The sequence below is a fragment of the Liolophura sinensis genome, chromosome 7 (assembly GCF_032854445.1).
Source record: "Liolophura sinensis isolate JHLJ2023 chromosome 7, CUHK_Ljap_v2, whole genome shotgun sequence".
NCBI lineage: Eukaryota > Metazoa > Mollusca > Polyplacophora > Chitonida > Chitonidae > Liolophura > Liolophura sinensis.
The window spans coordinates 50,729,756-50,746,534 of record NC_088301.1 but is presented as its reverse complement, the minus strand read 5'-3'; the positions used below and the strand labels follow the sequence as shown (position 1 = coordinate 50,746,534).

At 35.7% G+C, this 16,779-nt stretch overlaps 2 protein-coding genes across 2 annotated transcripts in view; one reads left to right on the top strand and one right to left on the bottom strand.

Moving 5' to 3' along the window:
* Window positions 1-3,478, bottom strand: part of LOC135471701 (leucine-rich repeat neuronal protein 1-like) — a 28,184-nt gene extending 24,706 nt beyond the window's left edge. Inside the window, exon 1 of the mRNA XM_064751020.1 lies at window positions 2,973-3,478. The gene's annotated coding sequence lies outside the window, so the exon portion shown is untranslated. The remainder of the gene's footprint in view (window positions 1-2,972) is intronic.
* The window catches only part of LOC135471702 (mitochondrial inner membrane protease subunit 2-like), a 68,090-nt gene that overhangs the window by 37,923 nt on the left and 13,388 nt on the right, over window positions 1-16,779 (top strand). Inside the window, exon 4 of the mRNA XM_064751021.1 lies at window positions 16,008-16,073. Coding sequence (XP_064607091.1) covers window positions 16,008-16,073 — 66 coding nt within the window. The remainder of the gene's footprint in view (window positions 1-16,007; window positions 16,074-16,779) is intronic.

Genomic DNA, 16,779 nt, shown 5'->3' with positions numbered 1-16,779 from the left:
GAAAACTAAATGTGTCACTATTACCCAAAAATTCTATAGGAAATGTTATATTTAGCAGTTCTTCTCCAGCCCTATGTGGGAAGGTCTGTCAGCAACCTGGGGATGGTCGTGGGTTTCCACCGGGCTCTGCCCAGTTTCCTCCCACCATAATGCTGGCCGCCGTCGTATAAGTGAAATATTATTGAGTACGGCGTAAAACACCAATCAAATAAATAAATATCTGACATCACATTATTGATACCTGCTCATGAGATATTGATTAAACATAGCTTACATGTAATATCTCATTTGCTTTATTTAGAGTATACTGAAATTGTTGTGTACTAAAGACGTAAAATTTAAAGTGTTAAGAGCTGGTATCTTAAAAAGAACTGCACATATAGAGTTTACATTTTGCATGCATGTAATACACAATAAGGGCTTCCATCTGCTACGTTCATATGAATTACAATAAAATACAAAATTCACAACTTAGCATTTTGTACATTGGAATCAATGTTAAGGTAAATGTTAATGGCGGTATCTCAAGAAATTCTGCCTGTATTGAGCTGAGATTTTGCATACATGTTTATATAAATGGTACACCATCAGTGATGCTCTGTACTCCTGTAAATTATAAAATTCATGAATGTCACTCCTTTTATCTGTATTAGAATCCATGTTGAGGTAAATATTTTTGGATCAGTAGTTTTTGTACTCCGCTGAAATTTTGCATCCATGTGTCCCCATAGTTTAGCTTTAGTTGCCATTCTACCATAGCTAATTTTTATTTTGCTGGAAGAAAATACAATCTGGGTGATGCAATTATCTACCATATGCATTTGTTGTGTTCCGTGGTGTTGTAGCAGACAAGTAAATCATGGATCACAATTTACACTCAACAACACATGTCTTTAAATTTTTCATTAATGAATATTCATTGTCCAGGTCAGCATGAGCAGGCAATAAAAATAACCCATATTGCTCATGTGACATAATCCGCTGATGTAGAAATACCCCTGCATGTACATGTAGGTAATGATTAATAAGTGTGCCATGTGTGTATAGACTGGCACTTTTTAATAACACACAATATTTTTGTGCACACCATGCACGTACAACTATAATAATGTAATATATATATATAATATTGAATTAAGTACAGATTAATCTGTCTGGGTTACATAATCGTGCCTCATTTATTTGGGTGTCGGTGGAGATTATTATTGTTTAAATATATACGATGTATTAATGGTAAGTTTTAATATGATCAAATTGCACCTGTGTGAATATCATTTGCAGTTTGCTTGTGATTACCTGTGCAAGGGCATTGTCAATGAAGATAGATATAATTACATTTACTGATCACATAATTATCTGAATTAAATGTTAATCTATCTTAACTGTAGTCTAGGTAGTGAATATGCTGGTTTGTTGTAGCTGTAATATTTTCGCTACAAAAAGATTAGCAAAAAGAGCAAGAATATATATTTTTGTGTGCAAAGTTCTTACACCTACATTATAGCTTGTAAAGATTTTATTCAGGTTAAAACACCTGCTTTTATATATTATGACATTGATATACCTGTGTGGTGGATGAGGTTATTGGGTATGTCAATTAGATGCTGTCTGGCACATTTTCCATTTGCAATTTTTATACTAATGGAGTCACAACTGTTGTTAAGTTTGAACCTTGGGGTAAATCAGCCAGGGCATCAAATGCTCCAAGGGCTTGTTAAAATGAGTACTTGTCTGCATTTCTCCAAGCAATTTAATACCAGCCTCATCATCCTGCTGAACCGACTAGCATAAACATCATACAGGTGAGCCAGGTAAGATGATTAATACATTTTACATAACCTACGGGCTGTGACAGAGAATTGTCTCATCCCATTGCCCTTCATTGCTGTCGTAGAAGTAGGCCTGTATGATTATCAATAAACCAGAATAATAATACCTTGTAATGGGTTAATTGGGTATATATTTTACAGGTATCACTCAAAGATGTCAAATTTTTTTTTTGGAATGGATATTAATTGTGTTAATTTAATGTTTTATTCATACATTTTTGTTTCATACATCTCCATAGGGACATGTACAAGACCTTTTGTGAATTGTTACAGTTCATTCCTCTAAATTTTCTGTTGTTTACTATCTACCTATTTACCTGTATTTTGAGGCATTTTAAAGCAGAGCATTTCCACTTGTTATAATAGTTGTGTGAACTTGTGGACCAATTTGGTTAATCGAGTTTAATATAAAAAGTTACATGCACTTCACATATAACAATGAGTTTTAGTATTGTTATAGTATGTTGTACTAGTATAAAGCAGTGTAATGTTGCATGTGCCAGCATTAGAATACCTTTTTTGTGTCTTCAACAGATAATATATGTATAGACATATCTGTTTTATCTTGACTCTCATCCAATCTCATCTCAACCCTCAGCCTGTCATTTTCATTCTAATAGATTTTTTTTTGCCCCTCACTTGATCCATCAAGCTTAAAGTTTAAAGCCTTGTGCTAATGAAACAACAATTAAAGCATTGACTTTAGCATGTAAATGCTCTAGCTTCTCTACCTGTACACAGCTTTTGATCAAAGCCTTATGTAAGGATTGTATTGTATGTTTAGAGGTCAATCAGGTCGTATATTTCGTGATAGAGGATATGAGACTTTTTACTCTTAACAATAGACAAACTGTTTTGAAGGGGAAAAAAAATGCACCCGAGCACAATAAGAATGATTGAAATAGTCCTCTCTCATTTTTGTTGGTTGCTTTCATGTGTTTGTTTGATGTACACACCTGTATTTAGTACATGTTTAATTGATTGTCAACAGGTTAAAGTTTAATTTACTTTAAATATGATACCTTTATGTACATCGTCCCAGTAAAATGTAGACGCACTTACTATATAAACCACACATTTATAATTATCCCATGCTCTAAAAATCACGCCTTCAGAAATTTAAATTCTATGCATTATACTTACCTATTGAAAAACTGTTGGCTGTGTGGACATCTCTTTAAAAAGGTAAGTTCAACTTTTAATAACTGTGGTTTTCAGCAAACACCTGTCAAAGCCAGCTGCCACTGATGCTGTAATACTAGAGCAATTGTTCTTGTAGGCAAACCCAGCTGATCACAAGCAAGAGCTGTCCTGTTTACGCTCTGTAGTAGATAGTATTTTAGAGTCTTACACACTGTATACTATTTCAGTGGCTGTGGGCCTATCCAATCAATGCGAGGTGTCCGGCTGCAGTTTAAGATGAATAGTGCAGGCGCGTGTTATGGTTTGTTGGCTTCGGGCTGGAGTGTGTGTGTATGTGGCGGGGTGGGGATATACTCCCATGCCACTCGTCCCAGCGTAGCTGCTTCCTGTAAGGTACATATGCAACCAGTCTACACTGTCATAGGCTGTAATCACCCACAAATATCCAAGCACGATCCAACCCTCAGATAACACTTTGAAATCTGCAGCCGTATCAGAGGCTCTCCTGTTTTTATCTGCAAATCCTCTATGTAACTCCTTAGACGCCTGCACGCATCTTCTAACCTGCTGTCTTCCCTAGCTGGCCCATTATGCCACACAAGGGGTGACAGCCTGCATGTTCACTTCAGCTGCTAGAATAGCTCATTGACAGACAGTAAGTGAAGTACTGCTATTCCCCCCTCTATCCAGGGTTTGTCAGTGATTCTTATCCTTAATTGACAGCCTTCCAAAAGCTTTAAAATATGGCCTTATTAGTTTAATATGGTTCAGCTAATTTGTTAAGCAATTGCATGATTAAAAAAAAAAAGAAGAAAAAAAAATTAAATATGCAATTTTTACTACTTCAAAGCATTATTATTGGCTGGGTGCTCTTAGGAGGGTTAGTGAATTTCTAGGGTCCTGAGGAATATACTCTCATATGTGAAACTTTAAGGTATGTGAAAACTTTACGGTAGAAAAAAGCATTGAGTAGTGGCTACAAGTGTCTGTACATATGGATGATAACACTTTTTAGAAAATTAAATGCTTTGTATTTGGTGTCCTATTTATATGGTATTTTTTTTTCCCCCAGTGGAGATGTCTTTGTCAGATATAGTTCTATTTTCAGTAGTTTTATATCATCATTTTGTTTTCCCGTGTGCTCTTCCGAGACAAGCTAGGAGGAAATCTAGATTTGTCAATATATTCACGATCCGATCAAACAATACCATCTGTTGGAGACATCATGTGATCAGTTCCATTTCGTTGTAAAAGCACTCACCCTGGCTTCAAAGTAGTTCAACCTTAGGCTGCTGTGAGATTCTGGTGTAGTACAGAATCATATTTTTTCCTTGCATGTATGCCATTGTCATACTGACTGGGTATTATAATCCACAGCAGGTATCTCATAGCAATAGTGATTTGACACCTGTGCCATCATGGCAATCAAATTTCCCTAAAATAGACAATAAAATTTGGATATTCTCCGAACCAGTGGCTCTGTTCATTGAAACTGTTTTTTGAAACTGAGAAAATCTGGTGGTATTTTGAGTTTACGAACAAGCAGACTCGTGTGCGTATGCAATTAGAAAGTGGTTTGTTGTGTAATTCACTACACCTTTATGCACAGGTGTGTAAAGGGTTCACAGAAGTGATTATATGTGAAAAGTTAAAAACACTGAATGGCTCAGTGTACAGTTCAAGTACAGTAAATATTTTATGATAAACTTTATTAATTATTGCAAAAAAGACTATGGGGCTGTTATGAGCTATAAATTTTCAGCCTCTGGCTCTGTCTTGTTACCGGGCATTAATTAAATGGAAGCGTGGGAAGTGTCATGAGAGTTCCTTTAACTCTCTGATGAGATGCTTACTAATTTAACCCTTTAGCCCCTGTCTTTAGTTACTCCCAACTGCTCAGCAAATGTCTCTTTTTTGTGTGTTTTTTTCTCACAACTATTAGATGGTTCATCCATTGGGATGATCTCAGAGTGCCAAAGAGGGTCGCTTAATTGATATGAATCAGAGCCTTTGCCAATTCCTCCACTCGCCCGGTTGACATATGAGACTATGCCTTTTGTATGGGGGGTAGCTGTCTAATGTTTTTTGCATTGTTGATCAGGTCAAGTGGTCAGGGATTTCCCAGGACTGTTATGGCACACACTCACCATCAGCTGATTCGATCGACAATGTGTTACGCTTGAGTGACCACAACGCTATCCTGTTATTGGTCAGTCCATTGTGACATTATTCAATTAAGAGAACACAAGAAATTTATATCAATCATGTATTAGTTTCTCAGCAGAAAAGCTCTTAAAATTAACAGCTCTTTATATGCTTTTTACTCTTGTAGATGTACCCTCTAATACTAATTATAAATTTTAATGTACAGAAAGTCATATTCTGGATAAGTTCATGAACAGAAACATTTCCTAAACTAATAAATTAAAGGCATACATCACACGTAGCATGTAGTACATATCAGATGAAAGACCATTAAATCTTGCCCAGGAAAATAGTTTGATTTATTTTGTTGGAATATTGTTCGACCTGGTAAAATGCATTTTTAACTTCAATTGTACTCGGCCTTTTCTGGCCATATTGGGATCAGTGATGTCTCTTCAGCTTTTTGTCACTTGACACACATAGATTGCCATATTTCATCATCCAAAATGCATTGTCATTTAGAGCTATAAATGATTTCAACAGATGGACATTGAAGTGAACAGCGGTCTTTCATCTGATTTTTGTACATGCTGAACTTTTTATAAAGTTTTATAAGAAATGACATAAAGTGTCCAGCTAACTTTGTTGTCAGAGATGTATATTCCTTAATTCTAGAAAGACCTGATTTTTCTTCCCTAAATTACCAGATTTTTGACCTAGCCAATTTCATATCAGATTTAGAATAGACTACATACAAAGCAGCCTGAGTAAGGTTTTATCTTTGAGGCAAGTAGTCTTTCAGTTTACATCCTCAAACGTAATGGTTTTGATAAAAGTGGTTGGAAGAAATAGACACTATAATGTTGAAATTTGAGTGCAATTTTTTTTCAAAATTATCACTTTGTGGACTTTTTAAATCTGAAATATGTGAGATACTTGTTTTTGGTGCATATTTGCGGTTTATCAAATTTCTCCATCCAACAGTGCAGCCATTTGGTTAACCTCTGTTGAGGAGGACAGTGGAACTCACACATTACATTGATGATGAGAGAAGCTGGTAATTGGTGCATATCTTTTCATCTGTCAAAAATTTACAGTTTTGTATATTATCCTTTGAATATACTTGAGTACACATGATGTATTATATGCTTTATGGTTATCAAAAGCACATTTGTGGGATGCTGTTGTGATTCATCCCGTAACTTTTGTGTTTATTGCTGTCACAACAGAACCATCTGTTGTGTACTTTTCATTTGTCCTACATCAGCTATTACTAACTCGTAAATATATAGTTACTCATTTTCAGCTAACGTATTTTAAGTTTGGTACAATTTTCACATTTCGTCTTGTTATGCATTCTTTTGGGTTATACTGGCCCTATGGCTTGCAAGAACAAGATTCCACAGCTAATAGCATGATGAATGCAGAGGCCCCTAATTACCACTGCTTAGGACGTTTTATTCAGTCCCTGAAGATTGATTTTAGCTCTCATTTCAGTAACACAGAAATGTGGTCAGACTGTACAGAGCACACATCTCATGGCGCTCAAATTTACCATACCCTCATCGCTGTCTGTCAAAATGTGCCATTGAGTGTGCAAACCAGGAGGTTACCATAGCAACTAACCCTAAAATGCAGTTGAAAAGAAGTTGTTTTGAAACAAATTTGTACATGTATCTTGTTACCAGGCTTTTATGGTGTCTGTACCACTGCTCTATTGTCTAACTCACCCTTATTTAACATGTTTACCTGTATTTTCAAATATTATTTCACCACTACATACACAGGTGTATATAAGGATGTGGAGGATACATCTTTTGCATGTGCATACTTTTGTAATTGACAGATGGAATATATAATAATAACTACTTGTTTCCTATTTATACGGATATGCACTTTAATGTTTGACACTTTCCCTAATATTATTGTTTGAAACATTTTTCTTCAATTTGACACAGCAAATGCTTCAAGCAATCATGCTATTGATTGTGCTCCCGAATGCCCCCAAAAACCTTTTCATGCAACAAGCTATTGACATTTACGTACTGAAGCAACAGCTGCACAAAATCTATGTCATGAGATTCAGGAATAAATTTTTAATGATGTATAAAAATGCAGGTAAAAAAAAGGTGGAATATATTATATTTACACAAGTACATGTAGTTACAGTTTCAACATTAATTCTATCTCTTCCTTTCTGTGCATTCTTATGTATCCATAAACTGGTATAAAAACCATACATAAACTGTGACCAACACAGTAGAAGTCCTCTGTTTTTTTTTTGTTGCACTAGTTAAGAATTTTACTAATTTTGTCAGTATTGTTCATGTATTTTTGCAGTTTACATGTACGAATCTTGCTGTTAATTCTCTAATCTGCTTTACAGTCATTTTGGCACATATGTGGTCAGTGCCTCATGACCTTTGTGCACTTCTAATTGACACAAAGCTAATGGTTTATTCTGTTATTGTTCAACTACAGTAGACTGACATTTTAACTAATCAGATTTGGATGGATGGTTATTGTGAAGTTGTTATTTGGATACATTCGGCCAGTGAAAGTGCCTGAGGGCAAACATGCTAATGAGCATAGATTACTTGATAGGTATAGTATTGAATTTTAAAGGACCATATATCTATATAAAACTTTTGTTTTGCTATTGTCAGGATGTTAAAATGCATTTTAAACAGAAATTGTTAGAAAATGCGGAATCATGTTTCATTTCCAAAGCATCAAGCTGGTAATAATTATGGTTGAGCTTTATAGCTTTCTGGTCAGAGTTGTCTTGCTGGAATAGCACAGTATGGAATCCGGGAATACACAGGTTCACTTAATTTAGCAGTGGATAACTAATCAATGTTACTAATGACAAAATCACCGATTTCCTCTACCTGCAGGCAGAATTCTGTCGTTTAACGCTGCCAGTGAATTGATTAACATCAGCAGACGATGAATCATTTTCCGTTGCTTTAAATCATTGACTAAATCCCATGCAAACACTAAGTGATCTAGCCAGTTACGTAATTGAAAACATACTCTCCCTTGTGCGCAGCAATGGCTGTAAGATTATTTTATCAATACTTGTCTGGCTTTCTTGATATATGTCTGGCTTCTTGTTTCTAAGATTTGTGTTGGATCTGGGTTTTTCATTTTTATATTTCATTGCATAAAAATGATGATTATTCTTATTATGACGAGTCATAGTGTCGTACAAGTATCAGGGCATAATCAGGTATTCATAGTCAAGTATATGTATCCCAAGACCTATTTCAAAAATACTATTCAACAGAGGCAAAAGTACTTTTAAGGGTACATGGTGTTTCCTGAACATCTGCAGTCATGTCACAGTGGGTATTTCTTTTAGAATGTGATGATATAGTCTTTTTTTCTTGAACTTATTTTCTCTTAACAGGATTCACTTTTGAAAAGAAAAAACTAATATTTGCCAATAAAGGACATAATAAATGGAAAATAAACCAAGCATATGGTACTCTGTAGCTTCATAAACTTCGCTTGCATGGTTTATAACATTTTCTGTGCTCTTAGAATGGATGCCGAATTCCCTTGATACCTGTGAGGCAATTGAATAGATTACATAATGACATCTGCAAACTCCTTGTACACCCCTTCATCTCATTATTCCAGAGGGATGGCTCGACAAACACACCTTCTTTTGATCCCCACGGAAATACTGCTGTTATGAGAAAACTCTGGCGAATTCCCCTTGACTTGTGGAAACTTGGCTGCATTATTGGAACGTCCCTGGTCAATCGATTTGCCGCTTGTCTTGGTGCGGCAGTCCGTGAGCTGGTTTAATGGAACAGTGGGACAGACAGCCAGGATGGGTTTAATTGGATTACAGCTGATTGGTTTTGGGGAGAATCCAGGATGACAAGCAGTGGTCATCCTGTCAGATTAGGTCATCAACCACTCATACATCTCTCCATTCCTTTCTCAGTTCTCTCCCCATCAAAACTAGTCAAGCTCAAAGTCTTTTCTTTTTTTTTTTTCACCAAAAAGTGCCAGGATATCAAGATTCTCGTTAAGATCTGCTTTGGAAACGGCTTGTAATCATTCGATTTGGGAGGTTTCTTATGAGAGAATCAATGATTGGAATATGCTGAGTAAAGTAAAAGTGATAACCCCAGTATATTATACCATGATTCCTGTGATTCATATAATCTCGTCAGTGATAAAATTTGGCCATAAAACCAGTAGTTTGCCAGAAAATTCTTTGCTCCTAATACGGTTTTAAAAAATAGGTAAAAGTGACTAAAAAATCAGAGCATATATATGTAGAGCATAGTATTCACCTTAAAATTTACGTGGAAAATGCTTGTTACGAGATAAATAAAGGAAATAAAATGATAAAATCACATTTTTCTCCCCCAAAAAACTTGAAGCATCTTTCTAAGGATAAGGTAAAATGAGTAACTTTGTTATATTGGAAATTTTAAGTCATGTACAAGAGCTTATTTTGGTACATTAGATTTGAAATGGAAACCAACGAAATTTTTTTCAGTTGATTGAGAGATGATGTTTAATTCATATGTTAAGAGTCCTGTTAAACATATACAAATTTATACTCTAGTCATGTTTTCTCACAATGGAAACAGCAGTTTAATAGATGAGTAAAATGGCATCTATGTGCAATTGTTATCACATGAAATTTTTAGGCAATGCATGTTAGTACTCTGTAAAATAAAATACCCTGTATACTCACATTATGTGTTCTAAATCCTTTTTATTTGTAAAGTAAGACATCCATTTCTGTTGAATTCATGCAATATGTACAATGTATTATGCATGCATACCAGGCTTACCAAGCTGCATGGTTGTAAAAGTTAAGAGCCTACATGCAAAAGGAAATGATCCATGAAATTTTATCAGTGATGGATCTTTTCATCTTACCGTTTAGACTTTGGTGTTGATTCTGAAGCCAGCGCACTCTTAGTGACTAGAGTATGTGAGATTAAGCCCTTGAAGCATTTCCCCTCCCCAGTGGTATGATTTGATTAAGGGTGTGATATAAAGCATAATATTGATCTTCTTGTGACAGGAAATCTGTCCAGAGGCGCTGTGTCTGTCTCGACCCCAGAATCAGAGTTATGATTCTGTTCTTCCCAAGGCATCAGAGAGAGGATCATCTTCGAAGGTGATTCTAATCACGCCTTGTTTGTCAGACTTATGTGCAGTTTTGACATTTAAAACATAAAATTTTACAAATGTGTTCAGTCATAGTGTAGCTAGCATGTTATATTATGTGGTTGATGAGTTTCCGATACATTTCACTCTTACCACAGATGATACTAACATATGAAACCAATATTTACCACAGCTACAATTTAAATGATTTGCTCTATGAAATTTAGACTTTGTGCACTGATTTTTTTACTACAGAACAATATTTAAACTGCAGTCCGAGTTCTTTCCTGTTCTGAGTTTGACTTTTTAAGAATTTGCAATTTATGACTTGATAAATACTGGCCCAGGTGCTGAAATTGATATCTTAATGTACTTCTGCAACTTTAAGTTGGAAAGGTTAATTGACATGTAGTTTTTATTGGGACTCTTCACTCTGGTTTTCTTTACCAATAAATTTTACCACAAATATTTATGTAAAATACTCTTCATGGTATAACCATAGACCTTTTAAACCTCAGTCAAAAAAATATAGCCCCTGCTACTTATTAAAAATGAAAACAATACCCCACGTAAAAATATTTCTTCCTCTATCCACAGATTTAAAGTTCATAATAAGTCTAATGGAAGCAACATGCTCTTTATGTTAGGCAAACAAAGGTGACGTTGATATCTGACGGGCCAAATTCATTCCACAAGTTTGCAGTGAACGAGAATGGACATTTGCCTAAGGCGGAAATAAAGGTTATCCGTTAAGTGGAGTGCCAAGAAATCCCATGTCCTGCGGTAATAACATCTGCTACATGCAGCTTCTCTTCGACACATTAAGTGTCTTGCAAGTTCTGTTGCTCTATATGGAAGGAAGGGTTTACTTGAGGCTAAGTGATCTAGACGATTGACAAGTATGGACTACTGGAAACCTTAAGTTCCATGAACACAGCATATGTATCTTGTTTTTGTCTCTCCTTATACCTTAAAATGTGGAAATACATGTATAGCCATCCCTTTTTCCATCTGTCCTTTCCATCCAGCAGTCCCACATTTTGTGCCTGAAGAAATTTACCGATCAATATCTTGGTGAGGTTGCAGTGTAGAATGCTGAAATAGCGTTAATGTGTTTCCTGTGTCTCAAAGTGTGACTGTGTTGAGTAATTCTGGTTTTACGGCAGGATTTGTCCAGCATGTATTTCAACCCTTTTTCAACAAAGATCTGTGAAACTTGCATCAATCAAGATGTCTGAAAGTGGTGTACTGGCAAGTTGCTTTTCCATTGTGTTGATTTTACAAGCAGTTATCTGCCCTTGACAATATTACAGCATGTAATTTGTTCACAATGTATTTCAGTGTCTTTTTAACAGAGAATAGTAAAATCTTTGTGGTGTGTGATACCTGTCTGAAAGTGATGCAGTGTCAGGTTTCTCTTTCATACTTTCATTGAGGGGGGTGGGTGGGCTGTATACTGGAATCACTGGAATGTCTATCCATCTGTTCATCCGTCCGTCCGTCTGTCTGTTCACCTGCCGGCTGGCTGTCAACACTATCTTTGCCATGCATCTCCTCCCAAACTACTGTGCCAATTTAGATGAAACTTACCATACATCTTGCCTATCATCTGAACTTTTGCATGCTTAATTATTTTCATTATTATCCCCATTTAGGACTTAGGACTTTATTTATGGCTCTATATCAGTCAATAGTGGAAAGCACAGAAAAAAAAATCATATTTCCATACCAGACATGCAAAATGGACATATATACCAAGTGAATCGGTTACAATTTAGAAAAACTATATAGATAATCTCAGTCCTGGTCATTAATTCTGTTTTTATGCAAGACTCTAAGATAGGGATAGATCTTTAAATCTTTTTACTAATCAGGGGTTACATGCAGAATTTTTGGCGAAGTACTTATTTAATATTGTCGGGTGAAAAAAATAATCAAAAAAGCAGTTTGGTTTCATATGAATCGAAAAACGATACCAATTTCAAGATGCTGGACAATGAAAATTTTGTGCAAATGATCATATTTGATTTGATTCTTTCTGAGTTCTGTCCCATATGATTTCAAGAATCAAAATCAAATCAATTTTCTGTATTTACCAAGAATTGCCTCAAAGTATTGCCTTTTACTAAATATCAGACTCATACCTGTACTATTTCAGTGTTAAAAATGATGATATATTTTGAAAAAGCTTTCTAAATTGTATGAACTCTATGATCTACTTTGACTGATAACATGTACACAGGTGAGCCTGATATTTTGTGAAAGGTACTTATTTGGGCTAACTATTCTAACATTAAATTCTAACATTAAATTACTTCAAGTAAAAATTAAATTCGGCTTGAGCTGATTGATTTTCTGCCAAAATATCACGGTATAGTGTAAGCAAAACAGTTCATACATATAATACTAAATATCAACATGCAGACTAGATCCGCATATACACCACATACATGGCCCTTAGAGAGATATTACTATCTGTTGATGAATACTTAATAATCCTGATGTTCATGCTATATCCCAGGATACACACATTAGTAATCTGATTTTTAAATCATCTGTTACAAAATAATTCTTTTTAATTAAGCTACCCTTATCTACATACTAAAGAAATTTCTTATCTACTATGTGTACAAGCTTGATTCATAAGTTGTCATATAGTGTAAGCCACTAACTGAAATATGGGTGCTCAGGGACCTGCTCTCCTGAGATATAATGTCTTTGGTCTGTTACCTTTGTGCTTTAAAATTATTATTATTATTATTTCTTTTTTTTTGCTTAGTGGATTTTTTTCGCCAGAGGATTTTCATTTTAACGCATTATGCAATAACACAACTTTCAAAGATTCCCTGTCTATTGATTAATTCTGTGATAGCCTCAGGGTTTGTGATGAGAAAAAGCTTGGGTTGTTTGAAGTATACTTTGTTGAACAATCGAGGCATTGATTTTCTATAGCTTTCCAGAATAATGCTGAAGCTGGTCTGTAGAGAATCCTTGAAACTGGGAAGACTTTTTTTTTCTTTTTCTGTTTTCTATGAAAGCTGCCAGGAAGTGGTTGCGCCAGAGCTAAATGATCGTAAAAAAAAAGCCAGTCTAATCAAGAGTGATTCGTCTGCTCTGTGTGTTTTGCCAGCTGAAGTTGATAGAGGGAATTGTTTGGGGATCTCGTGGACAAAATCAATGTCTGCCAGTTACATAAGGATTGCATTAGGCGTTTATCCTGGAGTACAACATCCAGCTGCCAAACATTGCTCTCCTAGTTAGAGGAGACTAGAGCCCTGCATAGTATGTTTTAGTAGTACTTTCCATATGTAAAGATCTGCTTAAGTATATTGTAGTGAATAGAGTTAAATGAAGGTGATGCATTGTGAGGCTGAAAAGGGAAAATCCTTGTCACACAATGTGGCAGCCTGGGCATAATTTAACAATTCCCATTCCTGGGCGTCTACTTAATTTGCTTGATGCTGTAACCTTTAATAAGCAACATTTTGGCTTTGATTCTTGGCCAAGATGATTGTAAATTGTGAGTGTACAGTACTTAATTGGCTGTTTAAAATAAAATGGAAGGAATTGGTAACCAGAAGGAAGTATGGTGAAAGTATTTTTATCAAGTTAAGTTCCAAGTTTATTATGGGTGTATGTGGAATGGGGGGGGGGGGGGGAGGGGGGACTGGGGTGCAGTGTTCATCATGGTCCTTTGTGTTGTATTGATGCATGAATTTGTAAAAAATTTAAATAGGGAAGACTTTCGAATATGTTTATAGAGACACAATCACTAATTGATATAACTTTACACTGATTAGCTGGAGACATTGAAAGTTGAATTCCCAAGGAAATCTTTCACTGGTTACATGTGACCATTTGCCAACTATCACACAAGTGGTTGATGCTCTGATTTTGCTCTCTATACTGTAGTCTTTTATATATTATAATATCATCATCACCAGTGGTAATCATATAAAAGGAGATATTTTTTTGAGTGTAATTAGAAGCAATCTGAAAAGCAGCCACCTATCAGGTACATGTATCTTTTCAAAAGCATATCATATCTGTACTGAATAATTCAAAAATTGCCAGTGAGAATGCACTCAGCCCTGACAAAACCAAGTCAGTCTTGACATATTTCAGTTCCACTTGGATTGTACACTTTCATATATACAAACATAAACTATGACTTATTAATAAAGTGAAATGACCAAAATTTTCAAAAGTTATTGTTGGGTAGGGGCTGTACATTTGTAAAACAATTATACACCATATATGTCTGGCAAGGAGTTGAATTTCATTTCTTACAAGAATGCAAGTACAGGTATGAAATTTTGTATGCAGTTGACAGTTTCATCAAAGTTTTTCTTTTTTCATAATGTCATTGTAATACAAAGAACGACTTGTAATCTTGCATTTGGTTCACTATAAAGAAGGAAAGATGCAAATAGTTTTTAGCTGAGAAGCCTTGGAAGCCTTTCAATGTTGCTCAACTGATGTATTTGTAAAATGGTTGTGGCACATGGTTATTTTAGCTGTTTTAGTCCTAGCTGTGCTATGTAAATTAAGAGACAGGTGGCAGTAGAAAATGAAGTGAAGCTGATAATGTGTTTAGTGTATCAAAGTTGTTGTAACCTACTTATGAAGGAACAAAGAGCTATGGATGCATCTCTTTAGTAGGTCACCTGATTTCAAGTCTATGACCTTCTGTTTAACGATGCAGAAATATCGACTAAACGCCATGTAACCCAAGAGTGGCGCTGGTAATGCGATACCAGCCGTATTGATGTGTTATGTGGAACATTGGCCCCCAGATTTAACAACTGTCTGCGCAGTAGTATATTGATTGGCTGCTTTATGTGTGTTTAACAAGGTTATGTATTGTTTACCTGAAACCCTGTGCCAAGCTGTTATGACCTTGTGGCTATACTGTTACGCTCGCACCTGTTGGAAAAAATCACATGCACCATGGCTCCCTGATTTCGCATTCTTTCTTTCTTTCCTTTTTTTTTTTTTTTTTTTTCTCTCCTGTGGGGTATGTTACTAGATGTTTTTTTGCTCTGCACAGGAACATTTCTGTATTAGCATATTTCCAACATGCCATAGTACTGTACTACATGTGTATGTGTGTGTAAACAAACATCAACACATGTGCTATACCACATGTGAATATTCACCAACCAAGGATACTGGAATCTATAGTAAATCTCTTAACATTTTTAGACTTTCTAACTTTCAGATCTAGATCCAGACACCATCCTTGAAAGAATTTATCAATTATGTAATTATGAAAAGGCAAATTATTCTGGGCAGTCTCTGCATTGTTTTCATTTTGTGGTACAAACTGATTTTGTCTCCGATGAATCCCATTCCATCGTCTGCTGTTCCATTTAGATAAGTATTGGTAGATGTGGTGTGTTGTGTTCATTGTCCTTCCATATAGTGACGGAGCATGATTGATTGAGCTCAAACTCTCAGAATGTAGATGATAACAGAATCCCATTGGATGTTACCATCGTTCCCTGGATAGGTGACAGACTATTAACGATACTATCAGCAATCAATCAAACACTGCTTTGAATATATACCAGTAATGAAAGACACACATGACTAGTGGACTTCCATTGGTTTTTGTTATGTAAATATTGGATTGCTAAATGTGCATGTCCTTGTACTATATGAACTAAAAATAATTAAATTTTTGGTGTATCTGGTTCCAGTTATTGCCTTTTAGAATGATGAATGTCAAAATTATCTTGGCAGGTCACCGTCCAACCCTGATCAGAAGATTATCAAAAGGATTGTGGGATTAGAAGGCGACAGGATCAGGTGAGGCAGAATAACATTGTTCATGCTCCACTAATGTCAAGCAGTGCATGGTTCATATCACTTACATATTTGTTTCATGGATAGTTTACATCATACTTAGGAACATTTTACTTGTACAGTGATCGCCATGTTTTAAGCTGTGGACACTCTAGACATGTTGTTTGTTTGGTCAGCTCGGTCGGCCAAATTTGATGGAGCGGACAGAGTGAAATTGCCAGCAACGAATTTCAGAGCGGAAAACATTGCTTACGAAATACCCCATTGCTGTCACGGACACACTTGGCGGATTTGTAGAAATTCACAAAATACGCCTGTACAAGCAAAAAAATCTGTCTAGTGTGTCCTTGGCTTAAGGGTGAGGGGAAATCATGCAGGCAGGTCAACACCGCCACCTTTGCCAGATCTCTGACAAACACCAATAAATGCTCAAGACTTGCATTAATACTTGTGTCAGTAGAACTGTTCAGTATGAACTCTAGTCATTACATGCCAAACTAATTAATTTTAGATATACTTGTATTTAGTTAGTGAAACTCAAGAGAAGTGTGTGTTTCCACCCTGGTTGTATTTAGTTAGTGAAACTCAAGAAAAGTGTGTGTTCCCACCTTGGTTGTATTTAGTTAGTGAAACTCAAGAAAAAGTGTGTGTTCCCACCTTGGTTGTATTTAGTTAGTGAAACTCAAGAAAAGTGTGTGTTCCCACCTTG